The sequence below is a fragment of the Pygocentrus nattereri genome, chromosome 10 (assembly GCF_015220715.1).
Source record: "Pygocentrus nattereri isolate fPygNat1 chromosome 10, fPygNat1.pri, whole genome shotgun sequence".
NCBI classification, from domain to species: Eukaryota; Metazoa; Chordata; class Actinopteri; order Characiformes; family Serrasalmidae; genus Pygocentrus; species Pygocentrus nattereri.
The window spans coordinates 18,519,119-18,542,844 of NC_051220.1; the positions used below are offsets into that span (position 1 = coordinate 18,519,119).

General features: G+C 38.7%; 1 protein-coding gene across 1 annotated transcript in view; it reads right to left on the bottom strand.

Annotated features, from left to right (window-relative positions):
- Positions 1–934: 934 nt before the first annotated feature.
- Positions 935–23,726, bottom strand: part of plcb2 (phospholipase C, beta 2) — a 44,437-nt gene continuing 21,645 nt past the window's right edge. The window contains exons 23-32 of the mRNA XM_017703215.2: positions 23,601–23,656; positions 23,220–23,292; positions 22,620–23,123; positions 21,249–21,432; positions 19,780–19,921; positions 13,057–13,121; positions 12,019–12,075; positions 10,210–10,258; positions 6,614–6,706; positions 935–2,607 (exon numbers count right to left, since the gene is read on the bottom strand). Coding sequence (XP_017558704.1) covers positions 2,428–2,607; positions 6,614–6,706; positions 10,210–10,258; positions 12,019–12,075; positions 13,057–13,121; positions 19,780–19,921; positions 21,249–21,432; positions 22,620–23,123; positions 23,220–23,292; positions 23,601–23,656 — 1,403 coding nt within the window. The 3' untranslated portion in view covers positions 935–2,427. The remainder of the gene's footprint in view (positions 2,608–6,613; positions 6,707–10,209; positions 10,259–12,018; positions 12,076–13,056; positions 13,122–19,779; positions 19,922–21,248; positions 21,433–22,619; positions 23,124–23,219; positions 23,293–23,600; positions 23,657–23,726) is intronic.

Consider the following 23,726-nt stretch of genomic DNA (forward strand, 5'->3'; position numbering starts at 1 on the left):
CTGTTTCTTTCTTCTTCTGTAAAGTTACCATTTTGGAAATACCATGTCGGATTCCTTCCAAAAACAGTGATATATTGTATATGTCACTCTCAAAAAAATTCATGTTTCACATTCATGTTTACCTCCTTGATGATCAAATTCGTTAACCCATCCCCTAAGAAGTGCATTCTACCTCACAAAACATGACACAATTTGTTTTGAAAAAGGTGTCACCTGAAGACCTGAACGTCAAGCAACATTTCTCCATATTTTATATTAGACGAACAAAGAAGAAGGAAACACTTAAAGAAGCAAACATCAGACATCAAGCATTTTTTGTCTGGTCAGCTACATTTGGATTAAGTATAAAACAGGGAAATTCGATCTTTTGCCAGACTAACTTTAATTAGCACCATTAGAAGTAGAATAGCATGTGAAAACATTGTGTTTAATGTTCATGAAGCATCCCAAACTGAAACTGTTCACTGTCACTTGGCCAGCTTTGTAGCTCACCAGCCACATTGCATCTGGAATGCACTCTTAACCAAATGGATTAATAATTACACTGTTGAGAGACCTTTGAGAAACGTGTGTGTAGGTGTCTGGAGTGTTTTCACAGAGCGGGTCCAGTTTGAACTGTGATGAACTAACAGAGCGTCTGCACTCAATAAGTGTTCTGTAAAAGCGCTATCAGCACTGTAGGCTCCTCCTTCACTTTGATTATTACCCATAATAGTTTGGGCCATTTGTTGAGTGTGAAGTGTGTGAGCAGATGGAGGCATTAAGGATTACAGTAATACACACTCACTTCTGAGAATGTTTTCCATTATTCAGTCGGGTTGGCAACTTTAATCTCTCACTCGCTCTCATAACTCTTACATAAAAATCACACTTAGACCATGTCCTTCAGTCTTTACCACACTACTGCCAGCACGCACACAGATTACACTTTCACAATCACTTTATTTTCAAACTGTGTTAAAATAAATAGGATATACATAGTTGCCTAGTTGTAAACCTGATATTTTTACATTTTATATGAGTACAAAGTGAAATAGTGCAACTAAATGCATTTATCTGTGTTCTTTATGCTAAATTCAGTGTTATTCATTAGTGACAAATTTTTAAAATGGAGAACATTTGATTATACACACTGGCCAGTTTATTAGAAACATGTACCCCATAGCTCCAGAGAGCCTGGGAGCTGTTAGACTCCAAATCCAAAACCACCTACTTCCACACTAAATAGAGCATGACTAATAGTACAGCACCATTAGCAGTATTCATTATTATAGTAAGTATAGTACAGTAGTATGTTGTTTTAGGCACAGAAGATGCAAAGGGGAACATTCAAGGCTTTCTGGGCCTTCAGAGAAGGGCTTATGATCTAAAATTTTTGTCATTTTCATTGACTTATATTCAATAGAATCATGCCTGTATCTAAACTCAGTCATTTAAACTCACCAGTAAAACAGTACTACTCTTGCTTCATTGTTAAATGAAATTTTGGATGGAAACAAAAGGGTTAAATTCTTGAAATGTCCATTGGCAAGTTGGCCAATCAGGACTTGCTTTTCTGTTTGGTGTATATATAGCTAAATGATCTCTCCTGTTGGTCAGGACTTCAAGAGCTGTTAGCTGAGCTATCAGCACAATTATTAAGTGACTGAACATTCTGGCCTCAGAAATCACCTAAGTGTAAAATTAATTGTCAAAATAATTTATAGTTTACTCGATTACTAACTGCACACATATATCATTGACCTATAAGGTAGGTGGACATCATAAAATGACTTGTGAAAAAAGACACTTACTAACATTTCTAATAAAGTGGATGATCAGTGTATATCTCTGTAACAATCATTCCCTAAGTGCTAAAAACACAACTGACACATTTCTGTGATGCAGTTTAGTGTTAGGTTTAGTGTTTGAGTCTGTGTTACAGCAACTCTGCTGTCACAAATCTTGGAGGCCCTGCATCCAAAGCAAACAGTGTCTGCCACAACAAATGTCTGAGAGGAAACTGTAGCACATTGTTAATAGAACATTTCTCTCCAAGACTGTATTAAAGTGATGGCTGGACTGAAAATCTAATTTACACAGTTTCCTCTTAACCTAAACATACAGTCATAAGAAAACCTTTGGGCACTCCTGGTCAAATTACAAATGTTGTGTAAATTCATTTTTAATCAAACTATCTCTTTAACACATTTAATGCTTGTCAAGTAAAGTGAAACTTAAGAATAATGTACCTCACACTCTTAAAAATGAAAGTCAGCTCAACTTAAAATTATAAGGTAACTTTGGTACGACTTTGGCAAGTCAAATTAACTGAAAAAGCTATATAAAAAGCCAAGTTACCTTACAATGATAAGTTGAGCTGATTTATCATTTCATACAGTGCAGTCTTCTAGAGAATTTCAGCCAGTTGAAGGAGCAGAGCAGATATCAGCCCAGGAAAACGTGGCCATAGTGTTCTCCATGGCATCCGTGCTCCGGCCTGGATTCCCCAGTCTTTTCCACTTGCTCGGGGAAGTGAGGGCTAACGCAGGCGTTGACAGCCTCCCGGAGGTCACAGGGCAATGACCACATCCTCTTAGCATGATCTGACATGGCTTCCTGATGCAACTGAAGACGCACAGAGATGATAAAGTGAGAGGTTTAAGTTTACTCACTGATCTTTTGCTTCACGATACATATGCTGCCCATCAAGTTTTTTTTTTTTAGATTTTTGATGGCATGTTTAATTTTCAATGTAAGTTTTCAATCCAGAAAAAAAAATACATGCAGATGTTTTGCCAACATAAAACATCTATGTACAAACATTTTGGTTATATTTTGATAGACTTAGCAATTTTAGGTATAACTCTCAGCACCAAGTTCATCAAGGTACTAGCATGAAGCCAACCAAGTTTTCTGTAAATAACAGTTTATTTTTTCTTAAATAGTTTTCTTTCCAAACTACTGTTGTCACGATTGGCCCCTCCCAGTCCTTCATGTGCTTGTGTTTAACTTTTGGTCTTGTCCATGTGTTTCCGTGTTGTGATTCTTCCCTATCCTGCCCCCTTGTTTCCAGACCCTGCCCTTGATTGTTCTCACGTGTTAACCACCTGTATCTTGTTTACCCTGGTTGTTCCAGTATTTAAGCCCTGTGTTTCCCGTTAGTTTGTTGGTCTTTGTATTGTGTTGTTTGGTGTCGTATCTTCTGGCCTCCATTATTTTTCCTAGTCTCTGTTTTTTGTGATTAGTCTATATTTGTTAAGGACTCAGTGGACTGCCCTGGTTTCTTTGTTTGACGCTTTGTGGCCGTTCCTCGGTAAAATCACTTATCGCCTTAACACTTGCCTCATTTCCGGTTTAGACAGGAAGTTGTTAAAGAACCAGGAAGTGAATGATGTGCGGTTGACAGAATGTTTTTCTGTGTTCTTATCCTTCTCCATCCTCTCATATATGCCTATTAAGATGCAATGTCTGTAAGTATATACGTTTTTGAGGTTTACATTAATGCTTAAAGTACATTTATCTGTAAGTTACAACAGAAATGTATATGTTAATTCTCTAATTCAATGTGGGTGGCAGCATGGCTTTCTATGTTAGTGTTTTGATAGTTACCTCACATGCTTACCTGTGTGTATTATACAGTATGCCATACCCACCCGTTATCTACTCCTTTGTACCGTAACATTTATATTTGCAATATTGTGTTACAGTTTCACATTGTGGTTGAATAAACAGCCAAAAATGAGTCCCGGCTCCAACTGAATTTATTGAACTCTGTGTTTAACTGACTGGGTAACCTAACCGCTGGTGAGACCAGTACACTCTTCCGTTTTGTCTTGTATATACATAGTTCTCTGTAGTGTCTAGACCCTGATTATGGATTTGCCCCTAATAAATATCGCTTCTCTCAGCATATGCGTCCACCTGATCATCGTAGTGTTACAACTGTGTGGAGAAGGGGGCGTGGCTGAGCTTTGAATGCGGGACTAAACAAGTAGCTGATGATGCTTGCCTGTGCCTTGTTTCTGCCAGCCTACTTATAGTCATCTCTTCCTTCAGTAGGCGGCAGAGCCCAGTGAAAGAAGGAGACCCCATGAAGGTGCGAGAGCAGAAGCTAGCTGAGCTGAGCCATGCCGAGCCAAACTGAACCGACTGAGCGGAACGAAGAGAAAGGCAACTGAAAAGTCCCCCATGAATCGGGCCTTATTTTTTCACTTTGACATACATAAATTTCTTATTGCGAGTCAAGACAGCTGTTTAGACTTATCATAATTGGTCATGTGGGCTGTGACTTAGACCCCTGGACATGCACCCATCAGAGCCATGGAATGATCCAGGCTGAGTTTAGGGGTGATTATCTGTGCAGAATCTTGTTAAAGAATGAGCCATTAAATTAAAGACTCGAAAATTGTTCAGTAAAAGAGCACTATCAAGACCATGGAGCTTTATCTCTTTTCAAGAAAAAGCAACTTCTGAACAGTGAAACAGACCAGCTTTTTTACCATACCAGAAAGCTCATTGTATTTTGGCAAAAAATTGTCTTTATTGAAATTGAAAATGTGTTGTCAATCACAAAAATCAGTTGACTTTGCAACTGGCTTTATCACATTGTTACACTATTGCATTTGGGTTAGAATAGTTAACCGGAAAATGTAATTAAAATGATTTATCACTTTCCCCAGATGCAGCTGATAGACCAAGATATGTTAGATACACTATATTGCCAAAAGTATTCACTCGTCTGCCTTAACACACATATGAATTTAAGTGATGCTCCTCCACCAAACTTTACACTTGGATCTATGCAGTCAGACAATTACCATTTTTCTGGCAACCGCCAAATCCAGACTCATCCATCGGATTGCCAGATGGAGAAGTGTGATTCGTCACTCCAGAGAACACATCTCCACTGCTCTGGAGTCCAGCAGCTGCACTTTACACCACTGCATTCAACGCTTTGCATTGCACTTGGTGATGTAAGGCTTGGATGCAGCTGCTCGGCCATGGAAACCCATTCCATGAAGCTCTGACTCAGTGACTCAGTCTTTCACAAATGTTTGTAGAAGCAGTCTGCATGACTAGGTGTTTGGTTTTATACAGCTCTGGCCATGGAAGTGATTGGAACACCTGAATTCAATGATTTAGATGGGTGAGTAAAATTTTTGTCAGTATAGTGTATTTAATGTTCCAGGTTGCTAACAAAGACTGGACTAGACCATCACCAACCTCATCTCAGTAAATACATGCCAAAATCTTAAGTTATCTGCTTCAAAAATCTACCAAAAAGACCTTATTTAATCTACCAAGACCTTATTTACTCATTTAATCTCTTAAAATCCTAGGCTTGTTATATAGACTTATTACGCAGTAACTACAGGGACAATGCAAACTAGTTGATCTATTCTTAGGTTATAGAAATGTGTAATAAAACTTTTTCAATTTTCTAAATGCACTTAGCTTATCTGCCAAGTTACCTTACAGTGCATCTGTGTGTTTAGGAACTGTGTAGCCCCACACCTGGTCATCTTACATGAATGATATCACACATTGTACTGAGGTAAAAGTGGTTCTGGTTACTCACATTGGCTGCACCACCATTCACCTATGTGAATAAGGGTTTTTTTTTTCTTTTTTTAGACTAAAGTCGGTCATGCCATGTTCTAAACCACACTGATTTGTCTGCATGAAACAAATGAAGATGGATGGGTTGAGAGATGTTTTTGGGCAAGTATTTACAGCAATGAGTTTGATGATAAGTAGTACAGTGTTTGCTTTGTAAACACTTTGTAAACTTAGGAAGCAAACTTCATATACCGAGCATGCCCTGACTGATTGACTGCATTTAGAGTAAGTGATAAATCAAGTTCATCTTTTTATTTTTTTGTCAAACACAATTTTCTTTGCTCCATATGTTCTCTGAGCTTAACACAAAAGTGAATAAATATTTCAAATTAATTATATAATATATCTAAAAAGTCTTCATTTCTGTCAAAACTACATGAAATACAGTGAAAATTATACATGATCAAACCAGCTACTGTTAGATATTTTTAGCTATAACTTTACAGATTTGATGGATGCTTACATTTGATGATATATCTACTGGAAAGCAAAATATTTATGTGACGCTGAGCTGTTGTGCCAAAATATCAGTACCTTAAAGATCCAGTTCATTTTACTGCATTGTTGAAGCAATGTTACATTTCTCTGTACTGTTAATCCAGAAGGATGTAGTCCAAGATTCTATATTCTAAATGTTTATGTATCAGCATGTGCAGATATGTACATATGTAAAACTATGGAATACCTGCATCGATCTTCATCTTGTTGGTGCACATCTAATGCAAATTAGCTTTTAATCAAATTTCAAAATGGCTTATTGTGTGCTGTGAGCATCCTAATCAATCAAGCACATTCCTACGGGAGTTTGGACAAATAAAGGGATTTAAATGAACTAACAAATGTTAATCAGTTGCAGTTTATCAAGGATTTATCAATGCATATGGCAACAAAATCACTGTCTTATGCAGTCTGGCGTATGCGTCCTGTTGACTTGACAGTGGTGTGATATAGCTCAGGGCCCCACAGTGTCTTAATACAAGCCTTGTGGTGTATAGTGAAGGTTCTAGATTACCTGGCCGCTCATTGCTCTGATATCAGCCAGAGTGCAAGCTTGCTTCTTCCTCAGCATTTGCTCCTGCTCCAGACTCCCACTGCTGCCTGTGGACTGTGTTGTGAAGCGGCCGTTACGTTAATGTCACAATATGATTCATACATATTTCTCACATTTACACTCATGTAATTGAATGTATGTGCATGTATATGTTTCTGTAAGGATTTTTTTTAACAAGTCTGCCTCGCTTAAAGGTTAGATTTGCATATATTTTCAGAGTAAGATCATGCTAAGGACATTTTGTTTAAAACTGTATAACGGAGGAGAGAATGTAGCACTTTCTACTGTCAGTTTTCTAAGTGAAAGATTTAACACACCCTCAACAGAGAACACAATTAAAAGCGGCATTTTTCTGCAAATTTTAGTGCAAAATTCTATATTTTTGCTGTATTTCAGACAATGAAAAAAACAAATAAACAGTAAAACATATAAAATGTGCAATGTCTTTTGCACAGGCCACATTTTATGTTTCTTTTTCAATCGGTTGAATTTGACAAATAAAAATTCATTTTGATTTAAGCTAGCAACAATTACTAAATGTTAGGCAGTGATGTTAGCTAGGAAAGAGGAGTTGGTTAGTATTAGCTTAGCATGCTACCAGTTCTTTCTACCATGAACCAGGCTTAATTGTGACTAACATAAGCTTTAGATGATATGGACTCAAATGAATGAGGAACAGAAAGCTGACATTAAGCCTGTTCATTGTTTAGACTTAGCTAGACTAATGCTAACCAGCAAAATTGAACTTGTGCAGTGTTTTGAGCTGTAGCGTGCTGGGCTAGGCTAACACTGGTGGTTCGATTCATTCCTATACAGCCTCAGTTCCAGCTAACTGAGGCCCAAGTTACAGCCATTTAGAAGACAAAGACGCCAAGAGCCCAAAATTGTGTCACTAGTTTTGGAGTGACAGCCATAACTGAATATGTTCTGTAGCATTTAGCCTGTTAACCGTCGCTGAGCTACTCTTGTGTGTAGTTTTCTTCAGTATTTCCTGGTTCTGATTTAGCAGCACAGCAGAAGGAAAAAGAAACTGTAATCAGCTTCATTAGTCTGCACCAGTTCAGAATGGCACAGTACAGCCCTGAGAACTATTTGGCTCTAAACAGTAAGGCTGAATGATTTAGAGAAAATATCTAATCACAATTTTTCTGACCAATATTAGAATTACAGTGTAAAGCTATGTAGATTTTGGGGATTAGGAGATCTCTAAAGTGAAAATATCATATGATATGAACATTTTGCAACATTGTTTGTGATTCAGACCATGAGTGGATGAATCTGAGGATTGCAAGCACTGAAAGAACTCAGACAACAAGTCTTCTGATGATATAAATGAATGATCTACTGTTGTTATCATATCTTTATCAGTATAATGTTAAGTTTGCATTTGAGACCTAAACATAGAGCCAGATCTTTTTGAGTCTGTGACATTGATATGTAAAGATGTCTGACCTGGTTAAAATGTTTAATTAAGGTTTCAGACTTACAGGTTGACTCGTAGCAGAGCATGAACATCATTTTATACTGTATTTGTTCTCCTGAATCAGTAATGCTGCTTCTCTCAGTTTTAACAAGAAAATCTTACACGGTGACCACCATATTCATTTTTTTCTTGCCTGAGGCTTGAATGCTGAATGTAGTGTCAGTTGTGGTTTATCATGTACAGCACATGTGGGTGTTGCTTCTCATTGGTCTACCAAACAGGTTTTTCACAAACTCAGTGTTATTAGGTTAAAGTTCCCCACTGAAAACTTGTTGAGATAATGTTGGTAATGTTGGCTATATGAATCACTTCCCTCACAAATGTGCAAGTTTTCTTCTTCTAGTTGTTCAGGGGATTTTGAGCTGTGAATTGAATCTCAGTGCATCTCCAAAATCTTCACACACAAACCCACAAGCACCCACACAAACCCACAACACTGCCATTCCCAATTGCCTACAGATAAGCACAGTAGTCAAATGCACAAGCGTGTACTATTTCAGACGTGAAGCATAGCATACACACTTGGGTTCTTGCAAAAGAACAGTAAAGACAATGGTTATATACAGAGCTGTAAACATTCAAATAATCATTTGGATGCATAAATTATGATTTGAATGCTTTTTTTTAATAGTTCTATAGCATTAAAAAGGGCTGCAATATTGTTACAAGTCATATAACCTTTTTTTGCTAAGACTGTAGGTTGTGTATGATGCATCCATGTATATATGTGGGAATTACACTGCAAAAAACAATATCTTGGTTACTGAAATCATCTTCAATCTAGTCAATATTTGTAATGATGACTAATATCTCCCTATATATTAAAAGACAATTTTGTCTGTTTTAAAAAAGCATAACAAGCAAAATTCTCCGTGAATGAGAATTTTACTTGTAAAGTGACTTAAAACAAATAAAAAATGTCTGTAAGTAAAATAATCTTGTTAAGATGATCTCAATAAGAACTAGTAGATATTTCACTGGCCTAGATATCAGGTTTTACAGTGGAGTTACAGACACACACACACACACACACATACACACAAACACACACACACACATACACACACACATACACACACACACAGAAGGAGGCAGAGAGAGCGAGTATGTACACTGTCTATGTGTTGCAGACAGTGTTTTGCTTGACACATCGAGCATAACGACGTATAAAAAAGTTCTGAAAGGTCTGGCTGTGCAATTACGTAATAATTGTGACAGGCCCACTCACACATGTCATTGTTCTTTAGGAAATCAAAAGTGTTTTTCTCTGACATCATGGATGGAACCTTTTCTGGCACCTTTTCAAAGGGTATATGTGTTCTCTCCATACACAAGCTGTTTAATATTAGCTTCGCATTATGTAGTGTTTGTTGTGGCATGTGACAAAAAGAACGTTCTGTTCAGTCTCTTGTGCGCTGATTTCACATTCAAAAGTAGCCGAAATGCCTTTAAAGTTTTTTCTCCAGACCATGAAAGCCATATTGCTCAGACACCCCAGATTTCCATGTGATGGGCCGGTGACACAAAAACACTGAATGAATTTTGATGAGCCAATATGTGAAGGAGAATTAGTCACATCCCACATGCTCGCAGTCCACACCAACTGAAAACAGCATGACTAAGAGAGAACCACTCTTTAGTCAGGGTGCCCTTATCTTGCTGTGTGTGTGTGTGTGTGCGTGCCTGTGTGCGTGCCTGTGTGCGTGCGTGTGTATTTGAGCACGTTTGAACAGATCTGAGGCTTTTTTGTCTATACGCTCTCCACAGTAGCCATGGTTACTGGCACTTGTTAGCTTGATCGCTTTCTCTCCGGTTCCACCTCCCTCCCTCTCGCCCTTTCTCTCCTGTTCTTTTTTCATGTCTGTCCATCATCACTCCCTCCCTCACTCCTTCACTCGTTAACTCACTCCTTCATTCACTCACTCACTCACTCCTTCACTCGTTAACTCACTCCTTCATTCACTCACTCACTCACTCACTCACTCACTCACTCACTCACTCACTCACTCACTCACTCACTCACTCACTCACTCACTCACTCACCCATGTCTTTGGCTTTGACAGCCTGGCTTACCTGTGTGTCATCCTCATCAAGCTGATCAGAACTCATGCTTTTCTTCAGTCTGAAACACAAAGCTTAAATTGATCATAATCAGAATCACTTCATTGGCCAAGGACATCTGTACAAACAAGGCATCTGTCTTGGTGGTACTGGTGCTTACTAGGACCCAATTTTGGACTTTTACATCAAACACAGCTTTGAACAGTTGTACACACATAAAATCATAGTATTTTTTATTAAAACAAAAAAGTTTACTTAATTGCAGAAAATGTCTGTTTTGGTAGTGACAATTCTTAAGGTTACACAGTGATTTTCAGACTTTGGGACACATTAACCCAAAACAGTGGGATCAAAGTGCTCACCATGTGGCCATGAGGGACAGGGATACAGTCTCACTTTCTGCTCTAAAATGCAGGGAGGTGGCTAAAATAAGGTTCCGCCTATGGACTAAAAGCAGTAGTGTCTTACATCAAACAACTCTGAATTACTTTGTTTACATCTCAATGATTGACTTATGCAGAAATTGTGAACAAATCTGTGAAATTTCCCTTTAATCTGTTATTTTTTAAATGAGTAACTGAGTTTCAGTGTTTAATCATAAATGACCAACCAATAATAAATGCATAGGCACAAAATGAACACTATAGCAAAGAAAACAGCATGTAATGTAATCTCTGTGAATATTTGCAATATGCCTTGGCTTTATGTAAATAGCTTCAGTCTATGCAAGCAAAACAGTCTGGAATTCACTTTGAAGTGGCCTGTACAAGCTGTGGATAACTAAGCATTCTCAATCTGAGCTATAATGTCTCAGCTTTTATTGCCTCCTGGATAAGTCATCGCTGTTGTTTTCATGAATAGGCAGGTCAAGGCCTTGACCCATGCAAACAAATCTCAGACTCTAATCGCATTTTTCAGTTACAAAAGAAGAGAAGCAATGAGAGAAAAAAGAAAGAGCTCTAGCTTGTTTGCCCTTGGAGTGTAGTCAGCTGTGAAAGGATAAAAAGTAGGAGGATTTTTAAAAATCTTTTAACAGAAAAGCAAGCAGATTTTTCAGTGCATGACTGTTAATGTTTTGGCCTGGTAGTCTTTACAAACAGGCAGAGCATAATAAACATACTATTTACAACTCTGTCGGTTTATGTGTGAGGAAGGTATGTATTTAGCCTTTAATGGGGACCAAATGTCTTGAGGATGGAATGTTTCGACGCACTTACTAACTTAATTAAATGCTTAAATGTCCGGGATCCACCAGCAGATCCAAATATGTACTATACACTTTAATAATTAAAAAAAAAATTTATAGTGTGTGTAGTTACTTGGAAATACACCCCTTTTCCAAAAAAGTTTTGACGCTGTGTAAAATGTACATAAAAACAGAATGCAACAATGTGCAAATCACTTAAACATCATATTTAATTTAAAATAATACAAAGACAACATACCAAATGCTAAAACTGAGAAATGATATTGTTTTTTGACAAATTTATGCTCATTTTTAATCTGATGCCAGCAACACATGCCAAAAAAGGCCAGGGTCATATTTACCACTGTGTTGCATCACCTCGTCTCCTTTTTCATATTTTTTACTTCATAATGTGCCAGATGTTTTCAGTGGGTGACAGGTCTGGACCACAGACAGCTCAGTTTAACTGAGTAGTTATTACTCAGTTTATTTGTGGATGTAGTGATGAACTGTGTTTACAGACAGTGGATTTCTGAAGTGTTCCTGAGCCCATGCAGTGATTTGCATGATATGTACGTGTGTGTGTGTGTGTGTGTGTGTGTGTGTGTGTGTGTGTGTGTGTGTGGTCACCTCACCTGCCCTTCTCGGCACATGACTGCTTTGATTCTTTCTTCTTTCCCTCTTTATTCTCACTGAAAAAAGGAAAACAACATGGCATCGATACTGAGCTCCATCAGCTGGACCTGATTTACTCTTTATCTCTCTCTTTCCCTCTCTCTTCCTCTGTCTCTCTCACACACACACCCACATACATACACACACTTGAGTTTGACTGGTAGCACTAGTTAGCATTGGCAAACGCATGCACTCCCACACAGGAACAAAAAACAACGCCGGCAGGAATTTTACCATGACAACTGAATTACTACAATAACAGTACTTCTAGACATACATTAAGGACTTTAAATGTCAAGCAAGACCTTGTGGTCCATAGAGAACTGAACAGGAACCCACTGTAACCTGAGTAAGACCAGAGTAATATGTCCAGACTTTGTTTTCCTGGTAAGTAAATGGGCTGCTGTATTATGAACTAGTTGGAGCCATTTAGAGAGACAGCAGGACAACATGCTAGTAACATACTAATCTAGCAGCTATAAAAGCATCAACTAGCTTCTCTGCATCTTTTAGCAATTGTATGTGTCTTTGTGTGAGATGTTACTGATATGGGACTCAAATGATAAACTAGCGTTACACGGGCTTCAACTGTTGCTTTTGGTTGCATTGAGAGGCCAGAAGCAGGGTCAAGAATAAAATCTGCAACCCAACAATACTTTGGTTTAATCACACTGACCATACAATTGTGCTGAGTCGCTACATCAAATCACAGAAAAGACGTCCATAATCAAAATATTTTCAGCACAAGGTAACGGCGCACGTACACACATAGACACACACACACACATACACACACACACACACACACACACACACACACACGCACACACACATGCACACACAGCACTCTGATCCATTAGGAGAATGAGAAAGCTAAATAGCCTGCAACACAAGGTGACTCATCACTCATTTGTGTGTTTTTCTTTCACGCGAAAGGTCAAGGGCACACACACCCACGCAGCCACACAACCCACACATACACTCACAAACATACAGACCTGTTCACTGCCTTCATTTCAATACAGTGTCGTTCTGTAGCCATCTCCAGCAGCTTGGCCACACGCTGCAACACAGGAGGCAGAAATCAGAACACAGGAAGTTGCACTTACACACACACACACACACAGGACACACCAGCTGCCATGTCTGAGCATTACAGCTCAGCCATACAGTAAGAAAGACAACACTTTCATTTCCTTACAGCATCAATGCAGAATGTGAGTTTCAGCCATTCTTTGGTTAGCACACTGATTTCATTTTTGTCAGTGGATCAAAGGCAGTGGTCGGCATGGCTTGTTGCTCTGTGTTTCTAGCCACAACATTTAAATTTTTTCCCACTAAAATACTGCATGTGGCCCGAGTGGTCACTTTTTCTTTTTACTTCTATTTAACAAACCACCAGACCACTTGAATGTCCGTACATTCACAAATATCCACAATTGATAAAAAAACTATTACTTCTCACCCTCCTGCGTGAGATCCACAGCCTGGCAAATTAAGGATTTAGTTTGCAAACAGTAACCACTGTGATGGATAAAAAGGACAGCAATGTTATTAAGTGAAGTTTTTAATGAATATTTCCTATTCAAAACAATATCTGACTGTTTTTAATACTAAAGCATATTTTTAGTTGTAAATACAATAGGCCAGATTCATAAAAAGCACAGCCAGATTTAGTGTGACATTAGGAGTACATAGTGCAGTGGCAACACATTTGCTCCTTCAATAATGAGGATTACCGGCATGTACCACTTGCACAATGTGAGGTATGGCCACATATTTACATGCAGTAGCAATTCATAACACAACATAATCCCTCAAATAATTATAAGTGAAGGACTTGCTTGAGCAGGACTTCTCAAGCAATGTAATGCAAATAAGTGAAGATGTGTTGATATGTCTTCACATGTTGAGATTCTAATTATATGTTGGAGTTGATTTCATCAAGCAGTTTTAGCTTTTAATCCTGTTTTTCATTTTACAGTGGACTTTATGGAGCTATTCAATTGACACATATGTGTATATAAATGACATTTTAACTAGTAGACATACAAGTAAAAAATTATTTTACTAGTCAAGTTTTAATATTTACTTGTGCAATGTTAAGCTTCACAATTGCAAATTTAAATCTAAGATCAAGAACAATAGGAAATAAAAGCTAAAACAGCTTTGTTTGCCATAGTAATCAGAATTTCAGCATGTCAATTTAATTTGAATTCTGTAGAACAAAAAATACCACTAATCACCATCACTGTGACTTTATGACTGGGTCTTATTTACTGTACCATACATTTTGCATGATGTAGCACTGTTACCACCTACTTCTATGAATTTGGCCCACTGTCTATACAAATTCCTAATTTTGGTGAAAAGATTCATTGTGTTGGAATCATGAACGGCCAGTTCGCATGTGTCTACCCTTGGTCAAAGGTACAACTAAAAATGGATTGTTTAGCACTGACTAGAGAATGTAGGCATGTAAGACTATTCATATTACATGCCTTACTGCTCAGTCCTAAACTACAGGCTACATCTGTTTTAAGTATGACAGAACCTGTGCCCTGAAACCACCTGTGCACACCCTAATCTATAACTTCATGTGCATCACATGCATCATCAATACTGAATGAATAATCTCTCCATCAAGTCTCCATCACAAAGATCATTGGCCCTGATTAGCTCTGAGCTGTTCATGTTTAGAGGAGAAGGCAAAAAATTTGTTTGTTGTCTCACTAACCACAGATAATGATGACAGTAGTAAGTGTATGCGCAGTGGAAAAAACATGGATTCTGATCTGACTGTTAATACTAAGGTCATATGGCTATGAATCAGATCAGGCAAAAAAATGTTCTCTTTAACTTGGTAAAATAAACTTATTTAAATCATGTGGTATTATGACATAAAGCATTTTAAAGCACCTGCTTGCTCCTACTGACTAGCATTATAGCAAAATTTCTAAAATACACACTTTCCACTGCAGTAGAAATACAGTTCATATCAGTGCCTTGGCCCATTCAAGACCTTCAGTCTTTCATAAATGGTCAGTTTCTGATGACAGCATCACCTGGGCTGGACATTTTCAGATTGAAGACTATCAGAGACACTGATGTGTGGAACACCGTACTAGCAAAATATAAAATTCACTACCATGCCGCTACCATGTCAGCCTCACCATCACCCAAAAAGCTAAAATCTGATCAACAGCGGTCCTGTGGTCAGAAACTGATTAATAATGAAGGGGTTAGAGAGCGCTTAACAGATGTGCTACAGTCTACTGTACACCAGCCAGATGGACCTACAAGATAGGTAGGTGTCTAATAAAGTGGCTGGTGAATGCATTTTGAAAATAGGTGATGATATCAGGTGCACATTTTATGATAGCTAGTTCATATTCTTTTGACTAACAAACCTGGACCTATAGTGTCCATTGAGTGAAGTGGAAGGTAGATATTTTCTGAAAAAGTAGATAGTGAGTAGGAATGAGCACAGTAATTAAACACTTGCTATCTAAATATTCTACTGTGTTCTCAGAAAATTCAGAAGAAACTAAGATCCACCGACTTAGCATCTTAAGATACAGTATGTCCCACAAAAAGTGCAACACATACAAATGGCCTATTGTGCCTTTTTGCTGCTGGAGGTGGCCATGAGTGGTCGATACAAGGTTAAGTGAGTGCAATGGGCCAGGGCCGGTGTGCACCCAGAAGAGGGAGCCTGCCTGAATCTGTTGATCCATGTAGATTATCTGATAAGAGGGGGCAGCTCAAAGAAGAGCCACACTAATCGATGATGGGCCATGAGCCTGGCCCACTACCAGAGGAGCTGAGCAGAGGGAACATCGCTGTATTGGATGGCGACAATACAGAAAATGACAACACCAAACTAAGAGTTGTTAGCTGAAATGCCTATCAGATGGAACACTGGGTGAATTCAGGACAAACTGGCCCATGTGGAGATGGAGATCGCAGTAATTGGCTCTACAGGAGCATGCAAAAACCACAGCTATTTCAGGTTTATATTGATGACTCAGCTGAAGTAAGTTAGTGTTCTCAGAAGTGGCCTGAAAGGTTTAATGAGTGCTTCTAGACTCACTGCGGATGATTGCTCGGTTGCCACGTGTGAGGCAGAGACTGCTCTGTAGTTCTGTTACATAATGTGAAAAGATCTAATTTTTTTCTTGGAACAGGTCATGGATATTGATTCTGAAGCTGCTCCCTCAAATGGATGGTAATCACATGGAGGACAGCTATTTCAAAAGTTTCTTTGGTAATGAACTTAAGTGCACAGGTCCCCAAAGTGACGGATGTTGGCGAAGACTAGTTTTGGTGTGAGCCCTGAGCTTGAGTACAAAACAACATCTGCACAAACTCCATCAACAGGAGGATGATGAGCCAAAGATGGGTTTGACAACAATATGATAATAACAATGTTTTTGTCCATAGCAAATTTATCACAAAAGACTTTCATACAGGTGGGACTACAAATTTACATACCCAATTCTCAGTTCTATCTAACTCACTCACTCATTTTCTCATATTTAGGAAGATTGTCCACAAGGGGGAGCTACTGGCACTCCAGTAAATAAAGTGAAAACAACTGTGTGTTAGCTGAAATAGCTGAGTCTATTGAACAGTTTGAGCATGTGAGAAGTCAGTGTGCTTTAGGACTTCCTGGGTAGTACATGACGGTGCTTTATATCAAAGACAAAGTCCTTTTGTGTAAATATTTGCTAATTCTAAAACTGACACCTGCAACACATTCCAAAAAACTATGTTAAATCAGACATTAAAAAACATCTGGGGGCTGAAGACACCGATTTTTCCAATTTTGATAAGGCTAAATATCAAATATTGTGTTTTTGTACTGTTTTCAATTAAATGCATGTCAATCAGAATTCATTAAGTATTGTTTTCTGTTTTATTTGGCATTGCAAAAGCTGGCACAAGTTTCTTGGTTTTTGAAATTGAATGAATTAGAAAACATAACACCGTGTCCTAACAGCAAGCAAACAAAGCCTTACAGAGGTCTATACTGGAAATGTCAGGAGGGCATCTATATAATATATAAATCTATAGATATATAAATAAATATAAATAAAGTTGCTTGAAAGTTTCATGGTGTAACGCCAACCTAACAAAAGTGGCGTTTTGTAAAGGCATGATGTCTGTCTGCACTGAGCATGTACCTTTTATGCACAGCAGACCAAACATAGTGAGTATTATGATGCAAAAAATAAAACAATAAACAGAACAGTGCAGTGAAAGTACAAAAAACCCAAAGGCCTTATACTACGTAGTTAGACACATTTTGTGCTTTAACAGAAAGAAAGAAATCTGAATCAATAAAGACAAAAGAGCATAAGAGGGTGATACAAACAAAGGTAGTTAGGCTGGTGTTAATGAGAATAGGATTCAATGATAGATTGAGACAGGAAGTGAACTTTAGCTAGTTGAATGTAGAATATCACCTATCTTGTTTGAAAGTTCATTTATATTTATGTGTGGAAACCTTTGCTGTCATTTAAACAGGAGTTTTTAATGTCACTGGGGGCTGTTCTTGGTAACTCTGTTAACTGTCACTGGGCAAAGGCTTAAGTTATCTACATTATGTTGCCAAAAGTATTCACAGTTCTTTATCTTTACTGGAATTCTCTGAAGCTGCTTTGTGACAACATCAGTTGTAAAAAGCGCTACACAAATAAATTTGACTTGACTTGCCTGCCTTCACATGCATGTGAAATTGAGTGAAATCTCATTCTTAATTCATAGGGTTTAATATGATGTCAGTCCGCCCTTTGCAGCTATAACAGCTTCAACTCTTCCGGGAAGGCTTTCCACAAGTTTTAGGAGTGTGTTTATGTGGATTTTTGTCCATTCTTCCAGAGGTGCATTTGTGAGGTCAGATTCTTAACTCCAGAAATGTCTCCTCTGCTCTAGAGTCTAGTGGTGGTGCTTTACACCAGTGCATTCAAAGCTTTGTATTACGTTTGGTGATGTAAGGCTTGGATGCAGCTGCGCCTCAGCATCCATCGGCCCTGCTCTGTCATTTTACGTGGCCTACCACTTTGTGGCTGCGTTTCTGTTGTTCCCAATCGCTTCCACTTTGGTATAATACCACTGACAGTTGACTGGAATATTTAGTAGTGAGAAAATTTCACGACTGGACTTGGTTGCACAGGTGTCATCTTATCATGGTACCATGCTGGAATTCACTGACCCATTCTTTCACAAATGTTTGTAGAAGCAGTCTGCATGCCTAGGTACTTGGTTTTATGCACCTGTGGACATGGAAGTGATTGGAACACCTGAAAGCAATGATTAGGATGGGTGAGTGAATACTTTTGGAAATATAGTGTATATCAATGGGTCCATGCTCAAATACATCCAGTTCCCCTAAGGAAGACTTTGTTCATTAGATCACTGGTTGGATTTGTGGTTGGGAGCAGGGGAAACTGTAAGAAAGTGCAGGGCAGTAGTAGGATTGAGGACCACTGGTCTACAATGCTCTGCAAACATCTCTTTTCATAAAAAGAAAAACTATTTTTATGGACATAAACATCGAATCATAATGTCACCAGTCTGATCCAGCATTAATACAGCATGGAAAGAAAGACATGGAGGCCAGATATTTAGACCAGGCTTTCAATTGTTTTGGATGCAGATAGAAGCAGAAAATCTTTAAAAGAGCAAATTTAAAATAGCTCACTCTGACAGAAATACAGATAACTGAGACTGTCCTTGTTTATATGTTTTAATAAAAATGTAATGATCTAAGTTTACTTTCAGTGTTTGAACCTACGGAATTCATAGCTTTAGCTCTACTATTGTAGGGCCACAGCTGCTACACAATTTAGTGTTTTCCTTGTTCTACCACACCTTATTTAATTCATGAAGGGTTTGGTAATTAGCTGATAAGTAGAATCACGTTCCTGCTTAGTTTTACTAATGAGGTCTCCAAAGACATTATTCACATTAATGAGTTCAGGTGTTGTATAGTTGAAAGAAGTACCTTTAGACCAGGAGTCTCTAGACTTGGTGCTGTTTTTCCTGCTTAGACACACCTGCATCAGCCATAAACTAATTATCAACTGCACTCAGCGTTCAGCATTGGAGAACCCTGCTGTAGATATAGCTGGTCTCATAGGATTCCGTACCCATAAATTACAAACTGCTAGAGTCGATGGTGAAGGGATCGTGCCGATGTGATGATTAGTGCCCTCTCAAAAGGGTTGCTGATGCAGATAAATGCAGATGGCTAAGTACACAGCTGCTTTGCAGCATTAGGGAGTCAAATTGGATGTTAGATGTTCAGTGAAACTTTCAGATTAATTTTCTCCTCGACTAACTACAATTCAGTTAAAAAAAACATCACTGGAAACTAGAAGGGACCAATTAGCAAGTGTGAAATACTAACGCTAACTGACTCCAATTAGCATTCATTCACTTGTTATTCAGAAAATTAAGCACTTTTGGATTCATTTTTTCAAATAGTTTCAAATAACTGATGCTACACTTAATAATAATCATTCTAATCCTTAACTACTTACTTAGCCTTTGACTCAAAGTCTTATTACACACTTCTATAACCTAAGAAAAGCTCAAACAGTTTGTATTGAAGTCCCTATAGTTACAGAATAATAAGCCTTGGTATGTAATAACTCATTTTAACGCGTCAATGAGAATAATCCTAACCTTGTGTGGCACAAAGACTTTGCTGTTACCTCAGTCGAATGTTGTTCTTTCTTCTTCCTCAGCTGATCATATTGCTCCACCCACATTGCTCGAAGCTCTGCCTGCAGCCTCTGTTTTAGCTCACTGATTCGCTCCGCATTGGGCCCAGTGTCTGCCCCCTTGGCTCCTGCCCTACACAGCCACAGAAATAGTCAATGTTACTAGTGCTTTGGTTTCTGACCAAATAGTTTGCGAAAACTGATCTATACCCATGCATTGTAATGATACTGACTTAACGCTTTTTGTAATGCCAAACAAGAGCCTAGTCGTGCCAGTAGTCGTGCCTTGTCAGAACTATCAGTTTTCTAGATGGTAGACTAGATATATGTACTTACTGGCAACTTAGAAACCCATGCATTGTTACTCCACTTCATTGGTTTAATTTGTTAGACATCCTCTAGCCCAGGGAACTTTAACTTTGGTCTGAAGGTGCCCAGCACTATTTGGTGATTTCCCTTCTAAACACACCCACTAAACCTGGCAATTGACAAATTAACTAAGTTCAGTCAGCTGTGTTTGAGCATAGAAATCAGCAAACTGTACTGGGAATCAGCCCTCCAGGACCAGATTTGAGGAACCCTGCTCTAGCCTTTTATCAATAGTCAGTTTCTGACCACAGAACTGCACCTGCCTAATTTTGGTGGCGTACCATTCTCAACTCATTATAATTGAGCATAATTGGCCTCACTCTGTCTGGGTGGGTAGCATGGCCCTCCCACTCCTCCATTATTCAGCGCAGCACTTGCTAACATGATTGTAAGTTAAAAAGAAGTGGTGAAGTTAGTGCTGTCCTCCAAATGACATTGCATAGCAGCAGTTTTGAAGGATGTGATGGCTGGCCACAACAAAATTTGGCAAAGTAATAAACACAAACAAGTAACTTTAAACTAAGCATATTAAAATGCACACAATGCAATGCGAATAGTTGAATGTACAGCACATGGGTATTTTTTTTTCTTTTTGTCACTGTCTCTTGCAGAATAAAAATCACTGATAGCGTTTTCAAATAAACTGGCATGAATTATTCCAGTTTGTCAGTATGTGGCACGCGACGGGTGGTGGTGGGCTTGAGCACAGAGCTCTTGGGCCTTTATAAACTAGTTTATTACTACTAATATTACTGTCTTTGTAACCACCTGGGCTAGAGTACCGTAACAGTTATCCATCTACAAGGGTGTAACGCTGAGCTGCAGTTTGCACAAGCTTTTATGCAGCATTCCCCAGGTGCAACTGGTCAGCACTGATTGGTGCTAGGGCTTCTGGGAGTTAGAGGTTATGTAGCTGCACCTAGCAGCTCCCCATAGCATGACACCCAGACCCCATACTACCCAGATGACCATAACTGCTCAGCCATTCTAATTATGTTATTTCTTAACCAAAGTTTTAGATTCTGACCGCACTTTCCCAGAATGAGATCTACTCAACAAAAAACAAAAGCAGCAGTAAGTCTCTTGTTTACTCTTTCTTCTTGATGGAAGTCTTTTTCTTGAAGGATTTGAAGAGCTCGCTGTATTTCTGAATCAGCTCTTCAGCTTTCTTCTGGAACTTCTTCTCCAGCTCTTTCATCTCCTTCTCCTGCCTCTTGGTAACCTTTGTGTAGCTCTTGTGCTGCAGCAGTTCCTCACAGGTGACAGTGGCCAGTTCTGTGTGTGGGGGGTGTTTTTGTGTGACAGAGAAAAAGAGTGAGCCAGAAAGAAAGAACTTTAATTCACTGTAACAATGGAACATGGCAGAGGATATTTCTTATTATTTTGGTTGAGTTAACTCATTACTAATATGTTAATAACTTTTTATGCCATTAATGCAGTCTATTAAACTGACACTTCAAATCTCTATCTGTAGAAGTGTAGACTGAAGCTCAGTTGCCTGTGTGCTTTTATATGGCTTTTAAAGTGATACCTCCCACTGATCATGCGGACATGGAGGACTTGGGGATAAATCAATGAGCAGAAAACTAATAAAAGCAAAGTGGAAAGCAATAATTGCCCTTGAAAGACTCCACTGTAGCAAGAATCCACAAGTTGTGACATGGTCACAGGCACAAACCAAAGGCGAGTACCATAGATCATTTTTCCCAAATCTGGTACTGGAGGCCCAGGAATTTTTGTGCACATCTACTTTAACTCAGTAAGAGGTTGTTAATTAATTGTTTGTTAGGTCAGGTGTAAAAACCTGTTTTGGGAGGGGTGAAAACAATAAAAGGTGCAATGGGAGGAGTGAAAACACTAAAAGGTGCATTATAGTGGGCCTTCAGGACCAGGATTTTGAGGCACTTGCTTTTGTTAGTTTGCTGCTTGTTGATTTATCCACAAGAGCTCTGTCCAGTGTAGAACATTATAGCAAATGTAAAGCAAGCCTTGAATTTTGCATTAAATCTAAAGCAAAGAAGCCCTGAATATTATATCAAATGTGCTTTTAATACAGGTGACTGCTTTTGCCAAAAAGTAATGTTGTAAAAAAATTCAAGAATGATCAGACCTACATACCTGTTATACCTGTTTTATAAATATGATGTAAATACTTCAGCCACTGTTGCTCTCACTGCATGTCAGTAATGAAAAATGTAAACTGCTTTTTCCTTATAGATATCATGTGATTTATTCATTTAAGGTTGAACTCGGTGCTATTACGATGAAAATAATTCTACTAAATTATTGAAAGTAACATAATCATTCTTATTTGGCTTTTTTTTGTCCTTTAATATAGCTTTCTTAATATCTCTTAATCTTCTGGTTTATATCTCACACAGCATAACTAGTGCTGTGAGATCATTTTTCCATTTCAGGAAAGGAATAGTAGGAATAGGAAGGGTAACAGCAGGACGCCATACCCGCAGCATTCAAAGCTGTGGTGGTGTCTGAACTTTCAGCAGGAACAGGAACCTCTTCAGCTTCTACAGCTAATCCACAGTCAGGTACAGAGTCAGACTCTGCTCCAGCATCCTGCTGCTCGCTGGGGTTTGGTTCAGAGTCTGGAACTTGTTCAGAAGTTTGTTCAGTGTCTGGAGCTGGGTCTGCTTGTGCTTCTTGTTCTATTTCCACCACATGCTCTACTTCACCATTAGGACCAGGAGTAGACTCAGCAGCTGCTTCTGCCTCAGAGGTTTCAGAGATTTCAGCAGCCTCATTAGAGGCTAGAGGTTCCTCAGGGTTAGGCTGGATCTCAGGAGGCTCTGCTTCTTGATTAGGTGGTGCTGGCTGGCTCTGATTCTCTGGGTCAGTGGGCTCTGTGGCAATTGAGCTGGAGTCTGTGCTGCCTGAGTCTGGGGCAGAAGTTCCGTTTTGATCTGGAGGCTTAGCATCGCCCTCTACTGGACTATCAGTAGCATCAGGTTCTGTAAGTATTTTTTTACAAAAAGACCATAAACACAACATTTATATAGATGATGTTCAGCTCTGATTAATAGAAATTTGTCATGGATGCAACTTACCTGTGGTAGGAGCAGGTGCAGGGACAGGTGCTACTGCATGAGGCAGCTCATATGGGCTTACATAAGTAGCACTCTGAAAACATACAATTGATTATCACCATTCAGATAAATGTAAGCCAGACACAAACACAGGGGTATAAAAGTATAAATGGAAATGGCTCATGTCTGTTTTCACTGGTAATGATAGGCATAAGCTGCTTCCTAATATTGTCTCTGTGTAGGTGCTGTATCATTAGTTAAAACAACTTACTATTAAAATAGTTTTTAAAACAATACATTTAAACCTCTTTAACTCCTGTGGATGAATTCTATTGTTTGGGTTCTCAAAGGCAGAAAGTTTGCCAGTATTCTGTGTAACTTTCTACTGTATGTAAAACTTGCCTCCTGTTTTGCCGGCTTTGTGGACTTCACTGGATTAAAGAGAGCATCTGTGAAATCTGAGAAGCCAAACATGGGCACAAGATTACAACACTGACTAATAAAGCTTGTAAGAACCCAAAATAATTC